Here is a 14369-nt window from a genome sequence, read left to right as displayed (position 1 = left end):
CATAGCCCACAATGGTGAAAAAGGAGCCATGAAAATCTCCTAATTATACAGACACACACAAACACTGAGCTTTGTCTGCTGCCTCCTACACACACACACACGTATGCACTGGGTTGGAAGGACCATTGTTGAGAAGCTGAGCGGGGAAAGGATTTCTGCTCTAAAATGGGTTTTGTCATCATTACTGGTGAAGCGACAGAAATGTGGCATGTTGAGATTTCTGGCTTATCGCCTCATACTGTAAATGTTACTGTCTAGATTCATTTTCTCTCTCTGACAAACCTACACTTGACTCCGTGTTACCATTCAGACTATCGATCTGGGCAGAATACCATAAATGACCATTCGGAGATGCTGTGTGAAGTATCATTGCGTTGTGATTATGGGACATAGTGTTTCATCATGTTGTCTCATCATCATTATGTTCATGTTGGTACCTTTCAGCTCTTTGCTGTATGCCCTGTATTTGTGTGCCAAACTAAAACTGTTGCAATGACATAGATTTGGGAAAAAAATGAACATATTACGACATCTGTGCACTTGTTTTAATCAGTAAACAAAACAAAATGAGACAGTTAATATAGTGATATAGTGTCACTTTTTATATACAGTATGCAACAGACATGAGTAAACTCTGTGCATTATCACTGAAATCTCAAATTTAAAATATTATCACCTCTTAACTGTAACTGTATAATGTCTCAGTAGACAAGTAAAATGTTTCCTCTTATGAAGAGTCAAAAACGAAACTCTAGAAAGATTATACTGAAAATACGGGCTGAAAGTAGAAAATCAGTGCAACAAAAGGCTCTACAGTAGTAATGTGCAGGTCATCTCATGATCTGCAAGCACCCAGAGGTTGACCCACGGTTTTGGGTGGGTGCAGGTAAGCAGGCGCGGCGGGTGAAAAAGTGACAAAGCAGAGTTCCTACTAAATAATTAAAAAATTTTAGATATACTACAGGCTCTTTAAAAGAGCTAACAACAGGCTGCGATGTGAGTACTTCTATCTTCTCACACACACACACACACACACGTGCCACAGGATAAACTCTGTCCTGCTTGATTGTCTGCATTTACGCTGCAGTCACAAGTTAGCAGCAGAAGAACCATCATACCTGTCATCATAGGAGAAATCCTGTCATCTTCAAAGGCAGGTGATGGGTCGTGTGGATTGGCTCTTGTGATGGGTCAGGTAGGTTCAGGTATTAAACGCTGGCCTGTGCATCGCTACAGTTCAACTATGCATACCCTACAACCAAGGGTATAGTCTCACAACTATAGAGTAAAACAAGTAACACTGGGACCCAGAGGACTTGAACCTTCTTGTCTTGCATATTGGCATCATGAAACACCTCCTTCCAGCAGCTTTATGACTCTTTAAGCTCTTCCCAGGCATCTCTCAATATCAAAGACTAAAGACCCAGAAACATGAATATCACTACTAAGATAAGTCAGTCTTTCAACAAGTTCAACACTTTAACTATATACAAATACGGCTCTGTTGGCTGCATCCAAGAAGTGATTGAAAGCCTGGATTTTTTTTCATAATCCAGGACACTTGAATGCTCAGACACTTCAATTTCTTTCTCAGCTTCTCAAATTCTGCAATCAGGAGATCCACTGATTCCACAAATATCACAGTATCGTATGTGAAGTCAAGGTCTGCAAAGTTTTATCACTTTATACATAGTCCTTTTATAAGTATTTGGACCAACTGCATTTAAAATTATTGATAATGCACTTTTATAGCCAGTTTACTTTATACAAGTCATGGGATGGATATGTGAACATTTCTAAATCATTGATTGTGTCTTAAACTTTATTTTTTAAAACTGAGTGACCGCGCTTGATAGATTTATGTACATAAATCTATCCTTGCGTTTAAAACGATGTTACCATCGTGCCGACATGACTCCATATATTCTTTGCATTGGCGCAGATGTTAAGCAAAGCATCCACTAGGTGGCAGTGCATGCCCTCTTGAACATTTCCAACATAGAACATGGTGGCAGTCAAAGAAGTCACTAATGTTTTTACGGCAAAAGAGAGAAAGTGTGGGAAGTAGTGTGAAAGAATGTGGTGTGTATGCATACAGTACTTCAAAATATTATATCATTGTTAACGGTCTTCATGTCCTTTTGCATAGCGTCGTGTAGTCTTGCCTGAACTTTGATTATAATGACGCCACAGTTTCTGGTGGTATTTCTCCGTTTTGTTCATATTGTAAGTTCTAAGAAAAAGAACACAAACACAAACAAAATGTACACAATGTGTGGACAGAAGGCTCCCTGAAGTGCTCTGAAGAACAGCAGAGAGGGCTGACGTCGATCAAGTGCTCTACTGCAACAAAAACTTCCTATCCTGTTGTTTTGCACAAAGAAAACAAGGTCATTTTAAGTTTAGTGTCTCTTTAAATGGAGTGAAGAGCATTTAGCTACATTTGTGGGATTAAAAGTGTTATTGTGAAAAGCTTTGTGCACTTTTTTGTTTGTTCCTGTATTATGAAAGATTTTTTTCAATATAAAATATGAATAAACTCACTGATCTGTATTTTCTGTCACTGTTCCTTCCTATTTCCCACTTTCTTTCATCGTTACCATTGTCCTTCCTTGATCTTGGCATCACTTACCTCTCTCATCCTCATCTTCTTTCCAACCATCAATCCAAATGTCACGTCTCTTTTGCTCAGGTTTGTCGAAGTCCTTCCCATTGGACAACTCTTTGTTCGACAGCTGGCTCGCCCAGTCAGTCCAGATCACCGCTGATGACATGCTAAGCCAGTGGGCGTTGGGTGGACAACATCGGGATAAGAGCGGCAGCCTGCTCTCCGACCAGGTGGGGCTTTCAGTATTGTGAGTCAAGAAAGGTGAAGTCATTGTCAGGTCATGAAATCTACATTTTATAGTTTACTGTACGTACCCGTACATTAAAGCTACAAAAAATCTGATGTCAGTGCAGAATATTGAAGTTGTCAGATTTGCTCAGAAATGTTGTCTGCGTACGACAGTTGCAGTCTGCTTTTCTACAGTCAAGCAAAATTCAAACACCTGAAATCAGCAGCAGCAACAAACAGTCCCTCACTTCTTGAACTGTGTCTCAGTCCACATATCTGGTGGAGAAAATTGGTGCCAGGATCCAAGTAGGGATCTGTTCAGAAGGACAAGAATCGGAACTCTAACAAGATCCATTTGAAATTCATGTTTGCCAAAGTAAAATAAATAAGCTGATAATACACACTTACCAACTTAAACAACCACATTCTCTTCTATGCGCCAATAATTAGCCAATAAAATGATTTTGTCCACAAACACTTTGCTTTACCAGTTGCCTTCAGCGTTACACTGTTAGTGTTAGAGGGTTTTGTATCAAACACCGAAAGGAAAAAAAAATAAGTCAGAAATAAGCAATGACAACATAATATTTAATTTAGCAGTAGATGTGATAATAAAAAATTACCTCTGACAGAGTGTTATTTCAGTTAAAGTCCTCGGTTCAAATCCCAGCCTGATCGGATCCTTCATCCCCAAGTTGCTCCCGGTGTGTATTGGGCGCCTTGCATGGCAACAGCCTCACATCGGGGTGAATGTGAGGCATTGATGTGTAAAGCACTCTGAGCATCTGATGCAGATGGAAAAGCGCGATATAAATGCAGTCCATTTACCATTTATTAGTGTGTGGATGTCACTGAGTGTAAATGTAATACCGCACCAAATGTGGCATTTTACAAGTAAATTATGTAGAATTAATACACGGTATAAAAGTGAATAAAACATATTACAAGATAAACAAAAGAATAAAAATAATTTCTTTTGGCTAAGGGTTCCCACAGCAGAACTGATATGTATCCGCATCTTGATTTGGCACAAATTTTACACTGAATGATGCCCTTCCTGACACAACTCCAGATGTACATGGAGAGTGGACATGGGTGGTCTTGAACTGGGAACCATCTGTTTTGGGAGCAAGCGCAGTAACCACGAGCACCACACTTATATTGGAAACGGCAGCCAAGGTGGTTTACAAAAATTTTAATAAAGCTGTCAAAATATCTGAATATCACAATGTATGCGGTGCTGTACGCCAGTGTAAAAGTATAAAGAATTAAGACAAATCTGGAACAAAATTTTGGATGGATAGCTACAAGCCAGGTTCCTCCTTAGGAGCCATCTCTCTAACATTTATGGAACCACAAACACAGAAAATATAAAAAAGACCGGGATCATATAAACTCTGCATCATTGAGGAGGTAGGTCCAAATAAACAGCCTGGAATTGATAAACTTTAATTCTAAAGGTCCGCCAGAAATTCAGGATGAACAAGTAAGGAACTGACAATGGAGCTTGAGTTGGTGACATCACATACTGTAGAAATGCTACATGGCCTACCTTTAACCTGATTTATACAGAGAGCCTCCTCCCATACCATATATTGCAATATAAACAGTGCATCATCACCATGACCGAAAGGGCTCTCAAACGAGGGGGGAAGCCTTTAAGCTAAAATTAACGTGAAAAAAAGATCTGGCCCTTTACCCTGGTGATCACCTGGAAACATTTGTCTAGCTATTCATTCATTCATTTTCTACCGCTTGTCTGGGCCACAGTAGCAGCAGGTTAAGCAACTCATCCCATACTTCCCTATCATCTAACAAGTCCTCGATCTCTTCATGGGGAATCTCAAAGTGTTCCCAAGCCAACTGGGAGATGAAATCTCTCCATCATGTCTTGGGTTTTTCCCGGGGTCTCCTTCCAGTTGGATGTGTCTGGAAGACCTCCCTCGAGATGACCAGGGGTCTCCCCACCAGATGCCTGAACTGCTCAGCTGGCTACTTTGGCCACTATTCAAAGCTTCAAACACCATCCCTGCATGTAATAGCATATACCCTTCAGCGGACTCTCGTTTCTGCCACTTGTAAATGGAAATAGTAAATGGACTGCATTTATATAGCGCTTTTCCATCTGCATCAGACACTCAAAGCACTTTACAATTATGCCTCACATTCACCCCGATGTCAGGGTGCTGCCATACAAGGCGCTCACTACACACTGGGAGCAATAGGGGATTAAAGACCTTTCCCAAGTCAGGCTGGGATTTGAACCAAGGATCTTCTGGTCTCAAGCCCAACACCTTAACCACTAGACCATCAACTCCCCCAATCACTTGTGTCCATGACTTTGTTCTGTGTCGGTTATTACCCAAAACTCATGACCATAGGTGAGGATAGGAGTTGTAAATCAACTGGTAAATTATGATTCTTGCCTTCTGGCTCAGTTCCAGATACAGCACAGATTCACTGTCAGTCTCACAACCATGTTATCTCCACCTGTGAACAAGACCCCAAGATACTTGAATTCTTCCACTTGGGTAATAAACTCTCCTGTGACCCAGAGAGGACAGACCACCCTTTTCCGACAGAGGACCATGGTCTCAGATTTGGTGGTGGATCTTCATCCCAGTTGCTTCAGACACTGCCTCAAACCTGCCCAATGTGCATCCGTGGTCACTGTCTGATGAAGTCAAGACAAACGCATCATCTGCGAAAATTATAGATGTAATTCTGAGGTTACCAAACTGGACACCCTCCAATTTCAGAGTAAAGGCGCAGTAAAGAACTTTATTATGAAATACAGTACTCTAACATTAGTAGTAAGTAAATAAGTAAAGTTTATTTGTATAGCACCTTTCAAGATAAAATCACAAAGTGCTTTATAATACCACAATAATAATAACATTGAGTCCTTTTTCTGTGATTTGGCCGTAGCTCACTTGTCATCCTCTCATCTGCTTCGCCCTGTACCTTTCTTGTCTTTTTCACATCTTCCCCCTTCTTGTGCTCTCACTCAGCTGCTGCAGGGTGAGGAGAGCCTGCTGAATCTAATGATGGAGAACTCCATGCAGTCCACCTGGAAGACCCCGCAATTGGGCCGCAAACTGCGAGGGAACAAGTCCCGTGCCCGTGGACACCCACAGTCTAACTCCCAGGCCCAGTCTCAAGCCCCCCAGTCTGATACAGCCATCTCGGCCTGTTCCAGCCCTTCTACTGCAAAAAGCTGCAGGTTCAGCATGTCTGAAGAGAAGCCCAGTCATGTTGGACGTAAAGGGGAAAAATCCAGGGGTTCCTCCAAGACCCTGCACCACCACCACCACCACACCAGAAGCTCTGACCCTCACAGGGACCCGCCACCACAGCCCCCCATCTCCAAAATGGATTCTTGTCACATTTCAGAGGACTGCAGTCCACGGAACAGCATCCACACTGGGAATGGCTTTACAGCAGGGGCTGGATCCACCATTGTGACATCAGGTCACACTGCAAGATCATCACCGCCTCCTCCTTCCAGCCCCAGGGTCACAGTGCCGGACATAGCTGCAGTCTTTCGTGGACGGGCCGCGCGACACCGTGTTTCTCGGCTGGGTAAGTCCAGGGGAAGGAGATCCAGTGGAGGGGGAAGTATGGCAGGGTCGGAATCTGACCAACCCGAGAGAGACTTGCTTCTTTCACAAAGGGAAGCTTCACTGCTGGACGTTGCTGAGACTGAAGGTTACTTCTCTGATGGTGAGCAGAGCGATTTAGACTTGCACTCAGGCGGCAGCAAACTCCACTTGCCGCATTTACATTCTGGAAACGAGGACCTGCTGAGAAGGAGCATTCTGGCATCTTAAAGAACTGAGATTCTCAAACAAATACAACACACATACACAGTTGTCCATGTAGAGTCCCAGTCTGAGTTCCACTGGATAATGGTGTCTCCATCTGTGGCCAGTGCATGGCATACAAACATAGCGGTTGTGTTCAACATAATATTTGTCATGGTTTCCAGTGGAAAGTCTTTAGCCTTTAACTGCTTTGTTTTTGGGGAATTTGGGAATTTTAATGTAGCTGTTTGCTTGTCATATAGCTACTCCACTCAACAGCAATTTATTAGCTGACCTTAAGGGCCCCTTCACACATAGTGTAAAGTTTGGTCGACATCTGGTCCATTACAGTGAAACAGTTTGAGTACCACGAAACATTGCGCCAACGGGCAGGCGTGCACGAAGTTCGTGCATGCGCCGGTGTCTTTCGAGGAGGAGCATGTGCTGCGAGGTGCAGCACATGGCCCCGCTTATGTGGAATATATAAAAAATAAAACCAGCTGGTACATGTGGAACCACATTGGGCTGCTTATGTGGAATAAATAAAAAAAATAAAAACTAGCTGGTACCTGTGGGACCACATTGCTCCACTTGTGTGGAAAAAATTACAAAAAATAAAAACCTGCGGGTACCTGTGGGACCACATCGCACCGCTTATGTGGAACAGTTTTTAAAAAAGACAGAGAAAAACACACCACCCACTGGACGCAAACTCGCACCTTTCAAAAGCTCTGATTGCCAGTCAGCGACTTTACCACTGAGCTACAGAGCTGCTCTTTGAATGCTGCGGGAATCTGCCTCATATCAGGAAGAACAAGGAAGTATTACAAAAAAATTAAAATCACCCACCATATAAAAACACCACATTTATCAAGCGAGCAATACAAGTATGATCCGTTCTGTTCCTCTGTAAATGACCCGTGGTCACAAACATACAGTCATGAAATGACATGAATGAGAAGCAGTTCATTCGTCTCATTCATGTCCACATCTGCTGGCACGTTTCCAACTGACCACGCGTGCGTGTCTTGTGGACGACGCGCCGCAGGACACCGCGTCACGTGGAATAGAGCTCAACATGGGTGATGTGACAGTGAGATCGCCTGCTGCGTGTTCTGATCTGACGGTCTGTTTCAACCTGGAAGCAGCCTGTCCATTTGCGCGCCATGCATGCGCTCGCTGCAGCATATCACCACAGTGATATGTTTTTATTTATGTCCACTTGATAACAGCAAATAGACACACATGCCTCACAGTGGACAGGTGTTAGTCCATGTCTGTCCAAACACGGTAGGTGTTGTCTAGCTGGGATGTACAGAATGACAGATCACCACAGCCGCTTCTGTCATAGCCACACCTCCTGTCAGTTCTCAGCACACACACCAAAGCCACACGCATGTGGACAAATTTCACTCCCAGTACGACAGTGGTTGCCTGCAGTCTGCTGTCATGTGAAGAGTGCGACTGGCCACACATTTCCTAAGTGCCGTGCGAGTGGTGTTAGATGTTTGTGCGTGTCACCTGGAATTTGACTGGCACCTGCCGCAAGAGGGTTCACAGCATACACTTTGTCTTACAGGCACTTGTGTGTGCAAATAGTTTGTAGCAACAGGTGTACGAGGCCTTGGGAGACAGGGACAACATTACACGGTTTGCGCAGGATTCCTGCGTCATGCACACTAAGTGTGCACTTCGTCCAAACTTCACACTATGTGTGAAGGGGCCCTAAAATGCGTTACATTCAAGAAATAGGAAATGAACATTACATTTAGTCTCTCTCTTTTTTCTTTTTGTTTTCTTTTTTCTTGTTTTTCCTGGGTGTTGAAGAACCCATTTCTTGTGATTTGGGAAGGAATATTTTGGGGCATTATTATTCTCATTATTATTATTATTACTCAAGCTGGTTTCAGGGTCTTCGTCACTATTGGTCTTTATGGCCTCACTTACATTCAGTGAGCCACATCAGAGTCTGTGTGACTATATACAAGGGATTACATGGGAAAATAAGCCTACGGCCTTTGAAAAGCACAACTGGCTGGTGATAGCAGCGGCAAAGTTCGCACTCGTGTGTATAATACAATACACGCTCATTCAGGGCTGGAGTTTAGTCCACACAAATGGTAAATCAAAGCCTTCATACATGAAAGACATCAAAATACAGCTTTTAGAAGACAGAATGAACAATAGATTGACTCCAGCCCTAGTCTTTATCCAGACTGTTAAACAGACACACAAATGGGGACATTCAGATGCACACACTTCAAAAACAAGTTAATTTTCTCAAACCACAGCATTGCTGAAATATTTGATCTGACCTATTTTAGCTGCTTTCAAATGCTTCCTATTCCTGAGTTCTGTTTTTTTTTTTGTTTTGTTTTGTTTTGTTTTTCCCCACCTTAATCACTGGAGGAAAATTATCGTCAAAACTCTGTGCCTTCTGTCGCTTGTCTAATCCCCCCCCCCCCCCATCTTTAAAATCAACCAAACAATCAATAAGTCAATCAGTCGTTTGTCAATCTGATTAGGAACAATCATACTGAAGGAAATCCCGCTGGATTGGTTGCTGACTGTAGCTTCAATGGGCTCCTGTCTTCTAAGAATTGTCTAGTGCCTGAAATAATAATGATGTAAATGCAGCATTTGCCATTAATCAACAAATCATCTGCAACAGCAGAGCCACGCAGTACTATCAGTGTTCTGTGCCCCCGTAACTACATTACCGGGTACAGAGCCATTGATATACAGAGTTTGGCCACATTGTAATGTAGGCACCATGTTGCTGCCCCTTTGAAATTGCATATACACATAGAGAATATAAAAACAAAATTACTATTATTATTAGTGGTGCCAAACATTTTGCAGATTATTTCCACTTCAGTGGTCAGTTAAATAATGTGCATCAATAACTAAAGGTAGGGTTGTCAAGTCAGCCATGTTACCTTAATTTCCAAAAAGAAGATATGCGCCTCCCATTTGCTGTTTGCATAAAATGTACAAAACTTATGTATTACTTTCTGCTATTTTAAAAAACAAACATAAAAAACCCTTCACCATTAGCCAACCCACAATGGTGTCATCTTCATTTCCTGTTTCGCAGTACATCCTACTGCTACCTTCACATTAAGATACATTTATTTTCATGCACATTCAAGAAGTGGTGAGTTGTTGACTCTGATAGCTTTGCACAAAACTGTATCAAAGCAGTACAAGAAAAACCCAGAACAGAGCAAGTTCCTGTTTGGTCAGTGGCCTGGTCATAGACCAGTCATGTCTGATAGGATATACTGCACAAAATATGGCCGTGATAAGTTATTAACGTGCACCCCTTGCATGCTCCTGAACAAAAGATTCCAATGTAGATGGGCCTGAAACGTACAGTGGCCAAGCTCTGCCAAACAATGGCTCTGCTGTAATTGTTGCACCAATTCAATGAATGATAATTTTGTAATGATCAGCTTCAGAGGCCTGCACTCTTACGTTCTTGAGAGGGTTTGTAAAAAGAAAAAATAATATTTTTTTTTAAACAAATTTAATTGTTCTCTCATAGAGTTGTATTTTGTACTTTAAACAGTCCATGGTATTCTCAGGGGTTAAATATACTTTTAAAAGTAAGGAGAAAAGGTTCAAATCTATCTTAAAGCGACATAAGACGTAGATCCAAATATATATACACACACATACATATTTTATATAATATACAGTATATATACAGTATATATATATATATATGTGTATATATATATATGTATGTATGTGTGTATAAGGTGATGTGTGTATGTCCAGAAACCTATTTGACAAAGTTCGATGTTTGAGTTTGTACATGACTACTACTGAGCATGTTTCTTCTCTCAGTATGAGCATCAGCCCTGGGTTCAAACTCTGTCGGTAACTGAAGCTCATCTGTTTGAGTTGAGCGGGACGGTTTGTGTCGAGTTGGACAAATCAAATCCCAGAAATGTAGATTAATGGGACTTCAGTTATCTTTTGATCCTGTCAGCTTTCGCACAGCCAGCTGTGCTGTGATAAACTCTGCACATCTGGGAAGAAAGTGGGGGGTAAAACAAAGCAACACAGAGGGCTGTTTGACCCAAGCCTGATTGTACAGACATTTAAATAGAGGTGTGAGTCAAATCTACTTCCTCTCTTTTTCTTTTTCTTTTTCTTGATGTGACCACACCAAAGAACACATCTATGTTTCAAGGCAGCATACTTCCTTTTTCTCTACACAAACACAAATATGCTCCGTCTCTGATTTTCAGTATGAAGAATGTTAGATAAGGTTGTCAGATAACTCTGATTCCACCTGCCTTGATGTGGTACGCTCAGGCACCATGTCAATGTGTTACAGCAGAGTGACCTCCTCTGCTGCAGGGGGCACTGTAGCAACGTAAAATCCACTCCACAATCACCTGTAACTTCAAATGTGCAACCCCTGTGGATGCACGTGACATCAACATGGTACCCCCTTTAGGAAAAAAAACAACTAAAGCTGCTGAACTGTGTGTGAGAATTGTTCACATACACTAACCAGAGCAGGTATAACAGGGTTAAAACATACAAAATGACTAGTTTTATATGAATGTTAGCTCATTCAGAGGAAAACACCCCGTAAGAGCAGGAGAGTATTTATTTCTGGAGACATTGGAATCTCGGTCTCCCTTGTTGTTCAGGTGTAGCCATTGTACAAGCTTCATATCGTCCCTCCTTCTGCAAAAACTTTTCTCTTGTTTCACCATCCAGTGGAAAAGTCTGGAAAACAATCTGATATTTGTGCCGAGGTTATCAAGCGAACTAACGGATAGATTACTGATTTGGGACTTCTACGATGGCTACTGAGTACAACCTCCATGGAAAGTGACCATAATAACATGTACAACAACAACAACAGCAAATTGTATCGAAGCGAGGATACGCCGGTGTCTTCACGCTGCACAAAAATCCTCCACTGGGTGGTTGTTACCGATCATGTGTTTCAAAGAGAGTAAAATGTAATCTTGGTTTCAGTATTCAGTGTTCAGAGTAGCCTGACTTTGTAAACAATGCTAATAGACTGGGCCTGACGTGTACGGCCTTAACATGTAGTAGCAAAGTACTAAGGCTGCACAGTGCTGCTGGGTGTATTTTTATATTTAGTTGATGGTCCTCAAAGACTGTGAAGATGGTTTGGTCAGATGGTATTGTTTCTAAATGGAAGCAAGATCTGGTTGCAAAACAAAAAATACTATGGAGAAAAAAGTCAGTCATATTGATTATGTCTTCAGTTCTGTGCAGCCTTAGTCAACACAAACTGGTTATTATTCTATATTTACAGTGTGGCTCCAATGCCCTCTCCTTTTGCTTCATAGATGCTGTAGACTGGACTCTTTTGCAGGTTTTTTTAATCAATATATACTAAGAAAATGACTTCAAAGCATCACTCTCCTGTGCGGTATGCAGTGTGGGTGTTGGTTCACATGTGCTCTGATCTTTCAGTTTTGCAACTCTCTCACATGACTTCAGGTCCAGATTAGACTTGTTTTAGATTCTAAGAACGTGCTGTTAAACTGATTTTGTTTTTTGTTGTTGTTTGTTTTGTTTTTGTTTTTGTTTTGTTTTTTGCACTTTCTAGATGTGACTGAGAGTTATGGCCACAGTTAGACATTTTAACATTACAAGTTACAAAATTGTGGATGGGGGAATTAAGGGTAGAATTGAAGTCTTGATGAAAGAATAAAAATTTAGTTCTACAGCATGTAACAGCGAACATATTCACCCTATTGAGGTTTCAAATCATGCAAAATCTCACAAAACTTTGAAGAGGTTGCTGCGCTGCAAGATGTCAGTAACATTGAGAAATGCATTGAGACGCTCTGATCAGGCTGCACTTTAACCGCTGGACACGGACAACAGCATTAACATCACAACATAAAACTCTTTTTTTATTGTTCCTAAAACTCTTGTGAATATATTATCAGTTTTCAGATGTTGTTGTTGTGTTTGTTTTATGTAAACATGCGAGAAGCTCAGGTTGTTTCTCTGTTATTTTCAATGGGAATCACTGAGAGCTGTGATCACTTCCTGTTCCTGTTATTCTGGGGGAAAGTGAAGTTTGCTCTTTAACGCCCTGATTATTGTCCTTTACAGCACTGTTTGCCCAGTTTGTTCCAGAGTAATACATATATAATATCTGAAATTCGGTTTGCGTTTATTAAATTCCACGCAGGTTAAACGTAGCAGACACAGATTATTTGGAATATTTGTTTTAGCAAGTTTTCAGGTTCTCATGCATGCAGTCTCTTATTAACGTGATGAAAAGCATAAAAATTACATTTTATTAGTATAATGTTCATTTTCAATCGTCGTCATGTGGTGTCTCTATGTTGTTTTGACTGCAGCAACTCTCTGGCACGCAGGGGATTATGGGATATCTCAATAAGGCGAATGAGAATAAAGTCAGTATAATATTTGGAGAAAGTAACTGTCTTATTTATTGACTGTATTGGATTTGGTTGATTAAACATAAGAGCATCCACAGCCTCCATGTTAAAGTGGTGCTTAGAAAGCTATAATTTAGTGTATGTAAATGACATGACTTTATTTTCATAGTTTGTCATAAATCGAGAACGTATAAAATGTTGTTTTTTTTTTCTTAAAATGGTACAACTGTATTCTCAAAATCTCAATTTGTTTGGTCACTTGTGGCCCTAATACTCCGTCACAGCAAAAGATAATAGATTCTAGATATTGTGCACAGTCAACATGTTATTCATAGTGGATGTAAAGAATCTTGTTTGTAGTGAGCTGGAGTTAGTAGAGTGTAACTTTTGCCCACAGACACTGAATGCTACACCCAGAGAAATTAGCCAGTAGACACTGTGTGTGTAATGGCAGGTCACATTCGTACCCACACACAATATTCAGAGCTCTGGTGTTGGATCTCTGCTGAAAAGTTGCTAAAGGCCAATGCTGATTGATGCAAATAAGTCGAACCCTGCCAATAGTTCGCATAACTAACTGCTGTAACACCTTTTTTTGATATTGTTGCAAAACTCTTTGGAAAGACATGAGTACACTTACTGAAACGGTCTCCTCAGAACTCCCTCAGCTGAGCAAAGGTCATGTTTAGTTACTGTCACAGTAGGGCATAAGATCGGAAGCACTCAGCAAGCATATGCTGGTAAATGGGGATCAAAACCTGTTTTTCTTACTTAAGTAAGACGTTAAATTTCACCCTCCATCAAAACTGATTGGAAAACAGATTTATGGTGAATTTCTTATCTTTTTTTATTATTATTTTTACAATAACTAGCTGTGAATGTTTGTGCTGAGGTGATTTTGTGGAACCAGGATTCTGTTTGTTGTCTCTCTTCCTCTGTGGTAATTCTTTGAACCAGTAACAGGGCTTTTCCACAGGGCACCATTCTACTCTGATCACCCACAACCCACAAAAGTGCAAAAATGGGAAGAAACAGCATAATCTGTTTTGCCTTCTAACAGGCTGGTTTATAAGTGCCGACCTGGCACTGCGCCCTCGGCCAGACATAAGAAAAACCGCAACCAATGCTGCTTCGGCTTCAAATTTTGCCCAATGGAGCACAATCAAAAATGTTTCAACCTGTAGTCACTACGACTACCCCATTTAAAGACGTTTGAACATGACTGAAGCCATTAAGACCCAATACCCAGAAGTTACCATGTACTATCACAGATTTCGAGAATCAGGATGAAATTTTTAAACGGTTCAAAAATTG

The 14369-nt window shown here is 41.2% G+C and overlaps 1 protein-coding gene and 1 long non-coding RNA gene across 3 annotated transcripts in view; one reads left to right on the top strand and one right to left on the bottom strand.

Annotated features, from left to right (window-relative positions):
• Positions 1 to 7162, top strand: part of jade2 (jade family PHD finger 2) — a 647761-nt gene extending 640599 nt beyond the window's left edge. The window contains exons 12-13 of one of the 2 annotated variants that reach the window (XM_034177959.1): positions 2693 to 2838; positions 5848 to 7162. In XM_034177959.1, coding sequence (XP_034033850.1) covers positions 2693 to 2838; positions 5848 to 6666 — 965 coding nt within the window. In that variant the 3' untranslated portion in view covers positions 6667 to 7162. The remainder of the gene's footprint in view (positions 1 to 2692; positions 2839 to 5847) is intronic. The other variant, XM_034177958.1, reaches the window with a different exon arrangement.
• Positions 7163 to 13211: 6049 nt separating this feature from the next.
• LOC117517045 lies at positions 13212 to 14034 on the bottom strand. The gene is made up of 2 exons (XR_004562629.1): positions 13838 to 14034; positions 13212 to 13792 (listed from the first exon to the last, which is right to left on the bottom strand). It is a non-coding gene; the product is annotated as an uncharacterized LOC117517045 (long non-coding RNA).
• Positions 14035 to 14369: the final 335 nt, after the last annotated feature.

This window comes from Thalassophryne amazonica, chromosome 9 (genome assembly GCF_902500255.1).
Source record: "Thalassophryne amazonica chromosome 9, fThaAma1.1, whole genome shotgun sequence".
Classification (NCBI taxonomy): Eukaryota; Metazoa; Chordata; class Actinopteri; order Batrachoidiformes; family Batrachoididae; genus Thalassophryne; species Thalassophryne amazonica.
This window is presented reverse-complemented; position numbering and strand designations above follow the sequence as displayed.